General features: G+C 36.8%; 1 protein-coding gene across 1 annotated transcript; it reads right to left on the bottom strand.

The window, feature by feature from the left end:
• Nucleotides 1-210: 210 nt before the first annotated feature.
• Nucleotides 211-12,339, bottom strand: LOC111155041 (alcohol dehydrogenase 1-like). Its single transcript, XM_022515068.1, has 9 exons — nucleotides 12,316-12,339; nucleotides 10,092-10,193; nucleotides 7,391-7,529; nucleotides 4,601-4,688; nucleotides 4,237-4,456; nucleotides 3,786-4,046; nucleotides 2,508-2,643; nucleotides 1,488-1,626; nucleotides 211-235 (listed from the first exon to the last, which is right to left on the bottom strand). Exons 1-9 carry the CDS (start codon nucleotides 12,337-12,339, stop codon nucleotides 211-213), a joined length of 1,134 nt encoding a protein of 377 aa, XP_022370776.1.
• Nucleotides 12,340-13,683: the final 1,344 nt, after the last annotated feature.

The following is a 13,683-nucleotide window of genomic DNA, read 5'->3' as shown; positions in this document are numbered from 1 at the left end:
TTCTTAAAGTCATAGAATGAATTATATAACATCCGTTCTCTAAGAAGTTATTTTATTACAGCTACATTCAAGATGCATTATTTTATTTTGCACAGTTACACTACATTTCCATCTTTGATACTCTTCCTCTGTACTGGAACAATCAGAGAGGTGATACACGAAGGAATGAAATCCCCAAGGAGGTCCCTGCACCTTTTATCATCTGGGATCTCAGAACAGCAGGTTACAGCGGATGCTGAAACAAAAAGTGCAGTAATAAAATGATTGATGTGCTTAAGAAACAGTGATTTCAGCAAAGCAATTTTGCACAGTACCATGTGAGGTTGCATTGCCTACTTTCTTCCCTGTACCCCCTCCTGACCACCTTCAACCCAGTACACCTCTATGAAATATTGACTGATCATCTGCTTGGTATCATCATTAATATCACCACCTGGATATGGTGAAAGCAGGATCAACATCATGATCCAACATCAGAAATGAAGGCCTCAGCTTTGAGCCCTGCTCCCTCAGGCTGCATGACCACAAAGACATCCAAATCCTCTGCTATAGCTTCTGATCAGCATCTGTCAATCCCAAGATCTAGCACTGTGTCTGACGAGGAAAGAAAAAATGCATTTTGGGGGGATTCCTTTCCTTTTGCAGTCTTTCTTCTGCTTGATAGATCCCCTCTCTGCATTCTCTGTAATCTGATTATAAAATTTCAGATGAGGTTTCTTGATTCTTCATTCCTGATTTAGATGGGCTGACATGCTGGGTCAAAACCAAGAAAGCAGTATAGCAAGGTAAAACTTAAAGGCCTGGAGAAAATTTTTAAAAAATCACTTAAGCAGAAAATCTGTAGGTAGAGTTGGGGAAGAGAATATGAAAAGGAGATGTGTCTAGAATCAGAATAAGAAAATCAAAGCATTCATCACAGGTGTAATTCCCCATTTATTGATTATTGCTTGTTCTCTTCCGTGTATCCAGCACTTAGGAAAGTCCAGGCTAATATTATACTATCACTAAATAAACATTGAATAAATGAACACACTGAGTGAACACTCTATTCCTGCTAGCTGAAGCAGAGTGTCTATTTGTCAGAAATGATGTAGAAGGATTTGTGCTCTAGGTGGAGTCTAAACCTTGGCCTCTAAGATTCCTCGCAAGATTGTATGACTCCAATCATGTCAACTCATTCATTCTAGCTCATGTCTCTAACCAGAAAAAAAATACATAATTGACCAATGTAGTGTGGAGTGGTTCTTCGTATTATATTGAATTCTTGAACATTTCTTTAAAATAGGTTGATGAGAATATTTCCTAAAGAGGGACCTACAGGTAAAACCTTTTCTTATTCTGGTGACAGTCAGGAATAGGGTTGAGCATGTGAAAGATATTAAAGATCCAAATAGCCATCTCTTTGTGACAAAACCACTTGGAAATGTTTGAGTAGTCATTTTCATTGTGAGTTCGGAGTATAGGAGATCATCAAATAAAACACTCACGTTTTTCCAGCATGGTACAACTCGAAAGCTTTGTGGATTTGGTCAAAAGGCAACTGATGGGTTATTAATGGATCTATATTAATTTTATTTTGCAGGTAACTAGTCACTAGTTGGGGAATACAGTCTCTGGTTTTATAATCTGCAAAACAAAAAAAATATGGAGATTTTCTTCTAAAAAATTAACATTAAACATGGAAAACAAATCATTTGTACATCAGAAACCATTGACTACTGTTATTAAGTGTGCTGCTCCAGAAATTCTGTTACCTAGAATTCCTTTGGAGAAAAACTGGGTCAATATTCACGAGTTACTCAGTTGAAAAATGGTCCTTTTAAACTAGAATTCTCTAGCTCAGTTCCTGGGCTTACCATGGCATAAGCATTTCATCCTTTGTGTATTCACACGCATGGAGATGGCATTGGAAACTTAGTATCAGAGCAATGGGGAAAGATGGGAATATTAATTGATTAAATTAAATTAAATATTAATTGATTAAAGCTGTTGGTTGATATTGCTCATAAATAAAGTCTCTTCTTGAAAGGTAAGAGCCAGTGCCAAAACAGTAGGTTGATGTTATATATTTATAAATAATTTATATATATGTTATATATTTATAAATAACTTATATATAAATATATACGTAGAGAGAGCTTATATAGTTTATATATATGTAAATAAATATATATATTATTTATATAATGTTATACAATTGAGAAGCTTTGCGACTAAAAAAGCACAACAACCCACTGGCATGGAACTGAGATTGACTAAATTATTTGAAACATTGGAAAAACCCAAAAACTATTTTGCAGGAGATAAAAATTATATTTGAACTTAAAAAGCCTATTTAATTAAATTAATTAAAATGAATTTAACAAAATTTCCAACTCATTGGAGAAATCTTTTCTAACATTATAGTTCTGTTTCCTCAAGGAGAGGAATTTTGAATTCTATGTTTCTGCAAAGTCAAAGGGATTTCATGAGAGCAACCAACCAGCCCCTCCTAGTCATTGACCTACCTCCTAAGCATACACCCTTCAACGTCCGTCCAGAGACAATCATTGGTGCATCCAGGGAAAGCTTTGAATTTATTGAAGCCACTCCAACGATCAGACAGACACCATGGCTCAGGTGGCAGGAATCCCAAGCAGCAAGCTGATAAGGATAATAATGACCATAAACACCCCCACCCCCCAACAAGTAAGTGATAACTACCACCAGAAGTGGAAGGAATCAAGTTCCTAAATCTTGCATCTCTTCCTGGCCAGATACCACCTCAACCTTAGCTTCAACACTGCCAGTGATGGGATCTCTTTAGAAAATCAGCAGAGTTTAGTGGGAAAGAGCACAGACTGTGCTAGCTGTATGACCTTAGGTAAGTTACTTAACCTCCCTATGCCTCAATTTCTTCATTTGTAAAAAGAATAATAATACTACCTTACTTCATAGAGTGGTTATGAGGTTTAAGTGATTTATCATTCTTAAAACATTTAGAACACTACCTGGGATATAATGAGGACCGTATATTTGTTAAATAAAATTGTCTACTAGCCATGGTTCTCTGTCTAACCCATTTGTATTAAAATAAAACAAATATATACATATGGGTGTATGAAGTTTTATTATTTTTTTAAATTCAGTTTTGTAGGGATGTTCAGTGTACTTCTTCACATTTATTTATTTTACTTTCTTCTCTGGTTTGTACCAGAAAAGGTTGACTGAATCTTTCTGTCTTTCACTTTTCCTCTGTTTTGCTTTTTTTCTCTTTCCTGTTATCTCTATCACTACCTTTACTTCCTTTATTTTTCGTTAAGTACATTAGGTACATATGAATTGTCTACATTCTGTCCTCTAAACTATAAGATCTGAAAGGTACATATTTTATTCACCCTTGTATCCCTAGAACATAACACATTGGTGCATAGGAATTCATTTTTCAAATGAATGAATGAATGGTTCTAATATAGGACCCATAATTACCACGTGAGTTAAATAATGTTTATACTTAAATATAAAAGCATACATGCAGAGCTAGGAATAAAGAAAAGGGACTACTGGTATTGTGGCCTTTCAAGTGTTTAAACTTTGTGTGCTACAATGACATATTTTAAGTATATATTGCTTTTATTTTTAAAATAAACATTTTAGAGTGAATTTACATTCTGCTTTTACACTTGGGGTCCACAGGTCCAAAACCTATGTTCAGAAGAGTTTATATGTATCTACATGAAGATATTTAGCATATCCTCCCCCCCCCCACATTAACCATCTAATCACTGTGCCCCAAGCCCACGTACCATGACATCAGTGAGTCCAATGGCCTCAAAGGCAAAGTCAACACCAACTCCTGTCATTTCCCTGACCACCTGCTGGACAGGCTTCTTGAGTTTTTGAGGGTTGAGACAATCAGTGACTCCTAACGCTCTGGCCCAGGGAAACTTCTCCTCATTGATGTCAACCCCAATGATTCTAGAAGCACCAGATGCTTTACAGCCCATGACAATGGCTGAACTGATTCCACCAAGTCCATAGACCACGCAGGTGGAACCACGAGTGACCTACAAATTCACAAGACAGGTATTAGGAATCAAACCTGGGTGCACATGTAATCATGAAAACAAACAAAAACAACCATTGAAACTTCTGGAACTATATATAACAGTTGAATATTTAGACTGATTGGCATAATTTTGATGTTTTCCAGGCAAATCACTATGACACATACTAACACACAGGTAGCTTCCTCACCTTGGCTGAGTGCACAGCAGCCCCATAACCTGTGGGCACCTCACAGCTTATGAGACAGACTTTATCCAGGGGAGCAGCATCATCAATTTTTGCCACTGCAATCTCAGGTACAACAGTATATTCAGTGAATGTGCTTGCACGGAAAGAGTGATGAATCTTTTTTCCTTTGCAGATGAATCTGCTTGTCCCGTCCAGCATTAATCCAGAAGAAGGCAGAACACTGTTTTGCAGTGACATAGACACGGGTGCAGGCAGTGGCACAGACACATGGAGTTGTAAAGACAGAAGTGAGCCCCGTTAGTTACAGGTTAGTGCTTATACAATATCAGGAGTTTAATAAAAGAGTAAGGAGTAAGTTACTAACTCTTGCTTCTCACAGAAGTTTCCTTTGGGATGCAAGCAGGAACTGCATTCTCTACACTGTGGCATAATGAGTGTGAGGACTTTATCTCCTGTATATAAAAATAATAATAATACAAGCATTAGTTTGAAATACTATTGGAACCGAAATACAATAGTATGTTTATAAACGTTTCATTGGATGGTTTGAAAACTTGCTGCGGGCAGATTATGGCAGCCAGGATAACACTGACCGTTGTTGTTTTTTTTTTCTTTTTAAGTTTTTATTTAAATTCCAGTTTGTTAACATACAGTGTTATATTAGTTTCAAGTGTACAATATACTGATATAACACTTCCATACAGCACCCAGTGCTCATCACAGCAAGTGCCCTCCTTCATCCCCATCAACTATTTAACCTGTCCCACTGCCCACCTCCCCTCTGGTAACCATCAGCTTGCTCTCTATAGTTAAGAGTCTGCTTCTTGGTTTGCCCCTCTCTGTTTTTTTTTTTCCCCTCTCTTTCTCTTTGCTTGTTTATTTTGTTTCTTACATTCCACATACAGTTTAAATCATAACGATATTTGTCTATCTCTGATTGACTTATTTCACTTAGCATAATACCCTCTAGCTCCATCCATGTCATTGCAAATGGCAAGATTTCATCCTTTTTCATGGCTGAGCAATATTCCATTACATATGTACATATACCACGTCTTCTTTATCCATTCCTTTGGGCTATTTCCATAGTTTGGCTATTGTTAATAATGCTCCTATAAACATTGGGATGCACACATCCTTTTGAATTAGTATTTTTGTATCCTTTGGGTAAATACCTAGTAGTGCACAATTGCTGGATTATAGGGTAGTTTTATTTTTAACTTTTTAAATAATTTTTTTTATTGTTATGTGAGTCACCACACAGTACATCATTAGTTTTTGATGGAGGGTTCCATGATTCATTGTTTGCATATAACACCCAGTGCTCCATGCAATCTGTGCCCTCCTTAATACCCATCACCAGGCTAACCCATCCCCTCATCCCCCTCCCCTCTAAAACCCTCAGTTTGATTCCTGGAGTCCACAGTCTCTCATTTTTAACTTTTCGAGGAACCTCCATACTGTTCTCCAGAGTGGCTGCACCAGTTTGCATTCCCACCAACAGTACAAGAGGGTTCTCCTTTTTCTTCATCCTCCCCAACACCTGTTGTTTGCTGTGTTGCACATTGCTGTTTTGAAGGAGAAACCATATAGCCTGGTTTTAGAAATTACATTATTCTTTTGGGCAAATAATGGAAATTTGGGGATTTTTTTATGGGGTGGATAGTTGTAGGTTTGCTTTCCTCTGCTCTGGAAATAGAATGATGAAACTAAGAGCAAACCTTAGAGATGTTATCTGATTTAACACTTTTGTTTTCCATTTGAAGGATTTAAGCCCCATAGTGTAGTCACTTGCCTAAAGTGACCCCGCTAGGTTATAACAGAGCACTTTTCATTGAGTCTTCTTGCCCCACGATGGCACACTGACCCATAGCAGCCTCTGATGTATTTTCTTTAGTGGGGTTAAGTTCCTAGATATGCTAATTCCAGAGAATAAGAGGAATCATTCTCCCTCTGCAGAGAGAGTTCTGGAGAGAATATTGATTATATTTGGATCCAGTCATTAGATAGCCCTCCTGGGCCTTAGGGTGACCGGCTGGATAGAGTCTGTGAAGAAAATTAATTAACACAGTCATCACAGACTTACAAAGGCCTGGTCAGAAGTCTACAACATTGTTTCTGATAACCCTTACAATTTTCTTAACAAGGAAACAACCCCCACTTCGACCTTTTGCAGAGTTTAGAAGGCATTAAAATCTCTTGTAAATTTAAATAAGATGCAACTTAACTTCACCGGCCCTTAAAAATTTCAAAGGTCCTGCATCTCAAATTCAGGAGAACTTTTGCTCTCTTATCCTTTCCCTCCAAATGCTCATTGTTTTCCACAAAACTTTCACTGGCATTTCCTCTAGCTAAGAGGAGTTAGAGCATGTATCTCACCTGTTTGCATTATGTTCTTGGAGACATAGAGACCACGCCTTTTACTTTTGTCCCCCTGCTATGCCTAGTGTCAGATGCATGGTAGCTACTCCATAATTGTTTGCTAAATGAATTCCCTGGTAAGAGCTTTGCAAGTGTCCTGACCATGCACTCTCTTAAATCTCTTTGTGGGCCTGGCTCCAAGCTGTGAGGTTCTGTAGTATCTTAGTCTGTGCGATTGCCCTTACTCTTTCTGTTCATTTCAGACATGCTAAGAATAGCGATGTGAAAATCTGTTTTGATGGTCTGGTGAAGAGCATATACTTGCTTTCTTTGGTTCTTTGAAATACCATTATCATCCAGTCAATGAAAATTCAAATTCTATATTCCAGTTGATTAGAACATTCATTTGTCAAACATTCTAATGCATTCTGACCCTGGGACAGGCACTGTGCTAAGCATGTCGGGATACAAATATATATAAGAAATAGTCTCAATAGCTTCCAATCTATTTAGAAGTACACTGGTCCTATCTCAAACCTCTTTTAGCTATGGATATATGTTTGGCTCAGCTACTGCCCCTCTGGATTGCTAGAGAAGGCAGTAGGGAAACCTGTGACTCTTGGAGTCACTGGATACACTTAATATAATGATATGTGATTCATCAGAAGAGTCTAGAGGCAAACCAATTTTTTCTTCTCAAATATACGTTAATGCGTTTTAAGTTCCCCCTCTGTGCAATAGTTGCTCTTTGGGAGGCTGTTTGTGGGAAGCGTTTAATGGCCCCACCTCCTACCTGGTTTCACCGAGCACACTCCTTGGCCAATACTCTCCACAATCCCAGCTCCTTCATGGCCTGGGATGAAAGGAAAGACTGCTGAGAGTAATCCTTTTATTGTGTGATCATCAGTACCGCAGATCCCTGTAGATGCCATCTGCAGAGGAATTAAGTGAATAAAGATCACCTGGTTTGGAATTTTTCTTTCCTTCTTCTTCTTTTTTTTTTTAATCTGAGACTGATTATTAAAAAAATTTTTTACATGAATTATGCCATTTCATCCCTATACCACTGTGCAGAGGAATACAGGGCAGATCTTATCATTTCCAATTTAGAGATGAGGAAGGGAGATTCAATGACTGAGAATGACTTGTCCAAATTTGCATGGCACATGTTCAGATCTGGAAATACATTTAGGTTTTTTGAAATCTATTCTGTACATTTATGTCATCAAATAGTTTTGAAGTATGAGGGACAGTTGCATAAAATGAAGGACTTTTTGCCCACATTATCAACAGCACTGCCACTGAGAAACAAAGAATTTTAGGCTCATACCATGGAATGTTTTTCCCCTGCTCCAGGAAAATGTTTGTTTTTTTTTAATTTATTTTTTTAAGATTTTATTTATTTATTTGTCAAAGAGAGACAGCACAAGCAGAGGGAGAAGCAGGCAGACGGAGAAACAAGAAGGCTTCCCATTGAGCAGGGAGCCCAAAGTGGAACCCAATCCCAGGACCCTGAGCTGAAGGCAGACGCCTAACCAACTGAGCCACACAGGCATCCCTGGGAAAATCTGTTTTTAGCATTTTAAACTTGTATGTTGAAAACATTCTTCAAATCAATAATGTAAAAATGAGTTTCAGTTAAAATTAACCATTGCAAAATTCAGTTGATATTGGGTTTTGAAACTTCTTACTTGATGGACTGAGTTTTCTTTCCGTTAATAGACTCAACCCAACTACATTGATCATAAAAATGAAACAGTTCATGTACCATGATCCCTAAGTTACTGCTCCGCCTGGAATACAGCCAGAAAAGCATATGCCCGAGCGTATTGACTAGTTTTCCAGTATGCATAGTGGGAATGGCAGCATTTATAACTGGAACATTGGGAACAACCACAGTATATGATTGTGGTGAATGGCTAAGAAGATAACTCATAAGAAATATGCTGTGGTTTTGGTTTCCATAGAGCTAAAATGGCTTTGAGATGCTATCAAAGGTTAGAAGTGTTTTAGGTAAGCAGCAGGCTAGAATTCCCTCATTAGGTTTGCTCTATCAGATAAGAATATGCAGTTATTTTTGGGAAGTTGTCCATGACATAAGCTGAAGGTGGAATTGTCTGTGCTTATGAACAAATCCAGTCCTTAAGCTTGATTTTGTCTAGGGTTCAGTGTGATATTGCTCAGGTTCTTGCTGATGCAACTTTTAATTTGGTGGATTGTGGATTTATTGTTTAGGATTTAGCTTTTGTGGTGAAGGAGCATGTCAGTGTAAGATCAGAGAATATTGGCTAATTAACTAGGAAACATTTCAGCAGATGGTGACCCAGTATAAAATAAGCCCTAATTAAAAGCTGTTTGAAGGGATGATAAATAGAAAAATATAGCTTTGGAAGAGCAGTCAGTTACTAAACTCCTGTCTCTGTGTACATTCTGATCACTTTTCACTTTGTTCTTTACCATCTCTCACTGGTGATATAAAATCTCTAGCGTAACAGCAGACATGGAGTTCATAATTTATTTAGTGCTAGTTCCCATATTCTTCTGTTTTGTCTTTCACTGCCCATCTATCTTTTCTTACTTTCCTCCTTCCCTTCACTGCCTTTCCCTTTGTCATCTTTCTAATTCCCTTCATTCCTTTTCTCCTGTAACCAGCCTCCTATACCTTCTACTTTGATTAGATATAATATGGACTAGAAGCATATGAATTTGCATAAGTATTTGTTGTGTTCATTAAATTAGGTGTTGAATTTCCTGGTCTTAAATTTAAAGATAGGTGAATTTAATGTTTAATAAGATTTAAAGCAGTAATACTCCTAAAACTGGGTATTTAATGATTTTGTAAAATTTGAGATGTATTGATTGAGAGGAGATTTGAGAGTGGCAAGGAGCCTTTGACAGGTCAGTATTTTCCCATCCCTGGTTTCAGTTCTGTTCAATAATCATTAACCCTTCCAAATCACTTTGGAGACTATCATGGCGTCCTAGTGTGCATTTCTAGACTTTTTCAGACAAAATCTGAGATCACTATAATGTATGAGTCCAAAACAATAGAGATGGAAAATTAGTCTGTTAGCCACTGCATATTCATTTGTTGGTATCAATTTTGTATCATAGAAGTAGAGGGGAATAAACTTCTTGTTCTCTTTCCCTCAAAAATGAAAAAAAAGTTACTACTTAAAACACCTTCTAGGTCACATTGTGAACTATATAGGCCTATGATATTATATAATTTAAGTAAAATTTTCAATCCTGAAAAAATAATTATGATGGATGAGTGAACTACTAGTATTTTACAAGTATTAAGAATATCTTAAACATTCATTACCTCTATTCATTTATCTTAGTTTTAAAATTTCTTCTTTTACTAAGAAAAGTGAACAGACCCCAAATCCAAATTCTATGCATATTATTTATATATGTAATATATACATGAAACAAAACAGGATTTCCTTACATTTACCCTCATAGGTAAAAGTTAAAAGACTTAAATTTACCTTAATACGAACTTCCCCAGCCTTTGGTGGTTCAACTTGTACTTCCTCAACTGAAAGAGAAGAATTTGCTGCCCAGGCAATGGCGGCCCGGCATGTAATTATCTGTTGACATGACAACAATAAAGTGACATCATTGAGTGAAAAAAATTAACTTTCATTCTGATCATACAAATGACAGTTATTTGTTATAATTAGTAAAAATATAAAAATCAAAAAAGAAAAAGAAGAAAGATCCTTGCAATTTCATATACAACCTGTTGAAATTTTAGCATATTCCCTTCCAGTTTAACAACAATTTTGGTATAGTTGAGATTGTGTCTATAAGCGTTTTATATTCTGCTTTTTTGCTAGTAACAGCCACCATATAGTGAGCATTTTTCATTTACTTGTAAGTAAGCATTTTCTCATGACTTCAAATGCTTTGTAATCAGAAATTTAAATGGCTACTTTATATTTCATCATTTGAATATGTCCCAGTTTGCTTAATGACTATCTAGACATGTAATTATTTCCATTGTTTTGACTACTCTAAAATATATTTTGATAAACAACTTTGTTCATAATTTTGACTTGCCTGGTTTCCTAAAGTAACAATTACTTTGGAAAAGATAGAGACCTTTTTAGGGCTAAATTGATTTCCAAATTTCTTTACAGAAATGTTGCATAACTTGGCATAATTCCTAGAAGTATAAAAGAATATCTGTATCATCATTTATTCTGCCCTCTTTAGCATTGACAGTAGTCATCCAAAACAAAGTATCTAATAGGTACAAAAAACTAGCTCTTTTTTTTCACTAGTATTTTTATTAAAGACTTTATTTATTTATTTGACAGACAGAGATCACAAGTATTCAGAGAGGCAGGCAGAGAGAGAGGGAAGCAGGGTCCCCGATGGGCAGAGAGCCCAATGTGGGGCTCGATCCCGGGACCCCGAGATCATGACCTGAGCTGAAAGCAGAGGCTTAACCCACTGGGCCACTCAGGTTTTCTCTCTCTGTCAAGTAAATAAACAAAATCTTAAAAAAAAAAATACAAAGAAAAGGGACAAATGCCAGAAAAGAAATTCAAATAAAAGGATACAAAAAAAAAAAAAAATTACTTCTGGGATGCCTGGTTAGCTCAGTTTGTTAAGTGTCCACTTCTTGGTTTTGGCTCAGGTCATGATATCATTGGTTGTGGGCTGGAGCCCCGAATCTGGCTTCTTGCTCAGCCAGGAGTCTACTTGAAAGATTCTCTCCTTCTGCCCGCATCTCCCCACTTCACGCTTGCTCTCTCTCTCAAAATAAATAAATAAATCTTAAAAAAAAAAAAAAAAGGAAAAAACATTACTTGTTTCAGGATGAAATAATTCTGCTTTTACCTACTGAACTCAATTAAAAATTTATGAAAATCTTTTGTAATTTCAAAATAATACACACTCAAGGCAAAAAACTTGGAAAACTCAGACAAATGTAAAAAGGAAAAAATGCAGGTCTGGCACCCAGCTATTACTATTTCTAACATTTTAGGGTAAGTCTTTCCAATTGATATTCCATGTGTGTCTGTGTAATCATACTAAGGATACTGTTTTATAGTCTGTTCTTGCAGTTTGCTTTATAAATATTTCCACGTAATTTAAAATGATCACTTAGGACTTTATTGACTAATATATCATAATTTATTTAATCAGTTTCCTAGTATTTGACATATCTGCTTCCAGTGTTATACTTTTTGGGTTTTTTTAAGAGAGATTTAAAGAGAGAGAGAGTAAGCACAAGTGTTGGGAGGAGCAGAGGGAGAGGGACAAGCAGGCTCCATGTGGAGTGCAGAGCCCAACATGGGGCTCAAACCCACTACCCCAAGATCATGGCATGAGCCGAAATCAATAGAAGCTTAACTGACTGAGCCATCCAGTTGTCCCTCCAGCGTTATACCCTTTAAAACAATGCCACAGTTAACTTATTTATAGAAACAACGTTATTATTTCTTTTAAATAAATCTCTGGGTCAAATGATAGACATGTTTTTAAGACATTTGATACAATATTGTCAAACTATCACCTAAGAAATTTCTAGCAAGTTATTTTCCCACCAGTGATGTGTGAGTTTCCACAGTTGGGAGACATTAGGCATTGTCACTAAAAATCTTTGCTAATCTGATTGGAGAAAATGGTGTCTTAATTTTATTTCAGTGTACATTTTTTAGATAACTAATGAAAATGATATAGATCTATTTGAAAGGTAGCACTTATTTTGCCTGAAGTGTCCATGATGAATTTTCTTTCCATGGTGCCTTACAGGTATACCCGAGAGAAATGCACTTCTTTGACTGCTCCTGGACAACCTAGACACAGTATTTATACTGTTGCACACCAAAAGTCATTAAAAATAATTACATAATTACACATCAACTTGGGGAAAACCAGACAGGCGAAGGAACATGGGAGAGTGATTAGGGAGGCAGTGGGTTGAAACAAGGATGCTGAATAAGGAGAGCTTGAAAGGTAGCAATGCATGAGAAAGCAATGAAGAGACTATTAAAATGTGAATCAAGTGATAGTAACTAAAAAGAAGATCAATTACTAATTAGTTAACAATAAGACTTTCTGGAATGTCAGTTACATGAAAGGTATTGCTAGATCCAGGCAAGGAAAGTATAACACAGGGTCTCTAGGAGTCAAAAAAGATGGAAAAGCATAAATAATGATACAAAATACTACAAAAGTGTAGCAGTTTCTCTGCCACAAACATATTACCTTGACAGTTCACAGCTACTATAATTTGGGTAGGAATGGAAGTGAGAGTAATTTGGGACGAGCTTCAGTAATTAGTAGCTCCCTAGTTTGGAGTCTGGCAACAGAACTCTCTTAACCCCCTAGTTAGTTGTTTATAAGTTTCATTTGAAGGGTTTTATATCTCCTAATAATTCAGAAATCCTCTCAGGGTCCTGGCCCTAAAACTACTGTCTTATCATGCAGTGTAGGGACTTGCCATTCCACTAAAGATATTCTGAAGCTCTTGCTGCAAAACTTGGATCAGAAACTGGACTAGGGTGGAGAGACTCAGCTTCTTTGTTCTGAAACCTGGCCAGAAGAATGCTCTGTGGAGGCATGTCAAGTAACTATGCTTTATATAGGGACGTATCACCTTTCTGGGCAAGATGGTACAAGAATGGAGGTTCTTGGATGGAGTTGAAGGAATTTAAGATTGTACATTCTTCTCTCTCCTTAAATAAACTTTCTCTGCAATACCCTTGTCATGAAGCTTTCTGCATCCATGCACTACTTGTGGAAACTACACATTGTACCTTTTCAGCAATGCTTGGATGATGAGATTTCAATATTGCCTGAGAAGATTGACTGTGACTTGAAGTGAATGAATGTTCTGATGTGAATGATTTTTTTCAGAAGAACCAGTTTGGGTTTGTCTCTCCCATAGCATCTTGCTAAAGGCTAAAACATTAGGAAGTTTTTTTTTTTTCTCTTCCAAATTGCCTAAATTTAGAGCTTCAGTGGGCATGTGGTCTGAATCCTGAGATGACAGGTGATAACTTACAATGTAATTGCTTTTCTACAAGATCTATCTTCCAAATCAAGGATGGTGGGATCTTCACT

The sequence above is a fragment of the Enhydra lutris genome, unplaced genomic scaffold (assembly GCF_002288905.1).
Source record: "Enhydra lutris kenyoni isolate GAN:26980312 unplaced genomic scaffold, ASM228890v2 scaffoldscaffold3, whole genome shotgun sequence".
In the NCBI taxonomy this organism is placed as follows: Eukaryota; Metazoa; Chordata; class Mammalia; order Carnivora; family Mustelidae; genus Enhydra; species Enhydra lutris.
The sequence above is the reverse complement of the archived record's forward strand: the minus strand, read 5'-3'. Positions and strand labels throughout refer to the sequence as shown.

What these genes read in the sequence shown, in the direction of transcription:
- LOC111155041 (XM_022515068.1), bottom strand. Translation starts at nt 12,339, where the DNA reads ATGGACACTTCAGGCAAAATAAGT. An exon ending in AGTGTGCTCGGTGAAACCAG is followed by an intron (nt 4,689 to 7,390) that starts GTAGGAGGTGGG and finishes TTTTATATACAG; the next exon opens with GAGATAAAGTCCTCACACTC. An exon ending in TTGTACCATGCTGGAAAAAC is followed by an intron (nt 236 to 1,487) that starts GTGAGTGTTTTA and finishes TTTTTGTTTCAG; the next exon opens with CATCCGCTGTAACCTGCTGT.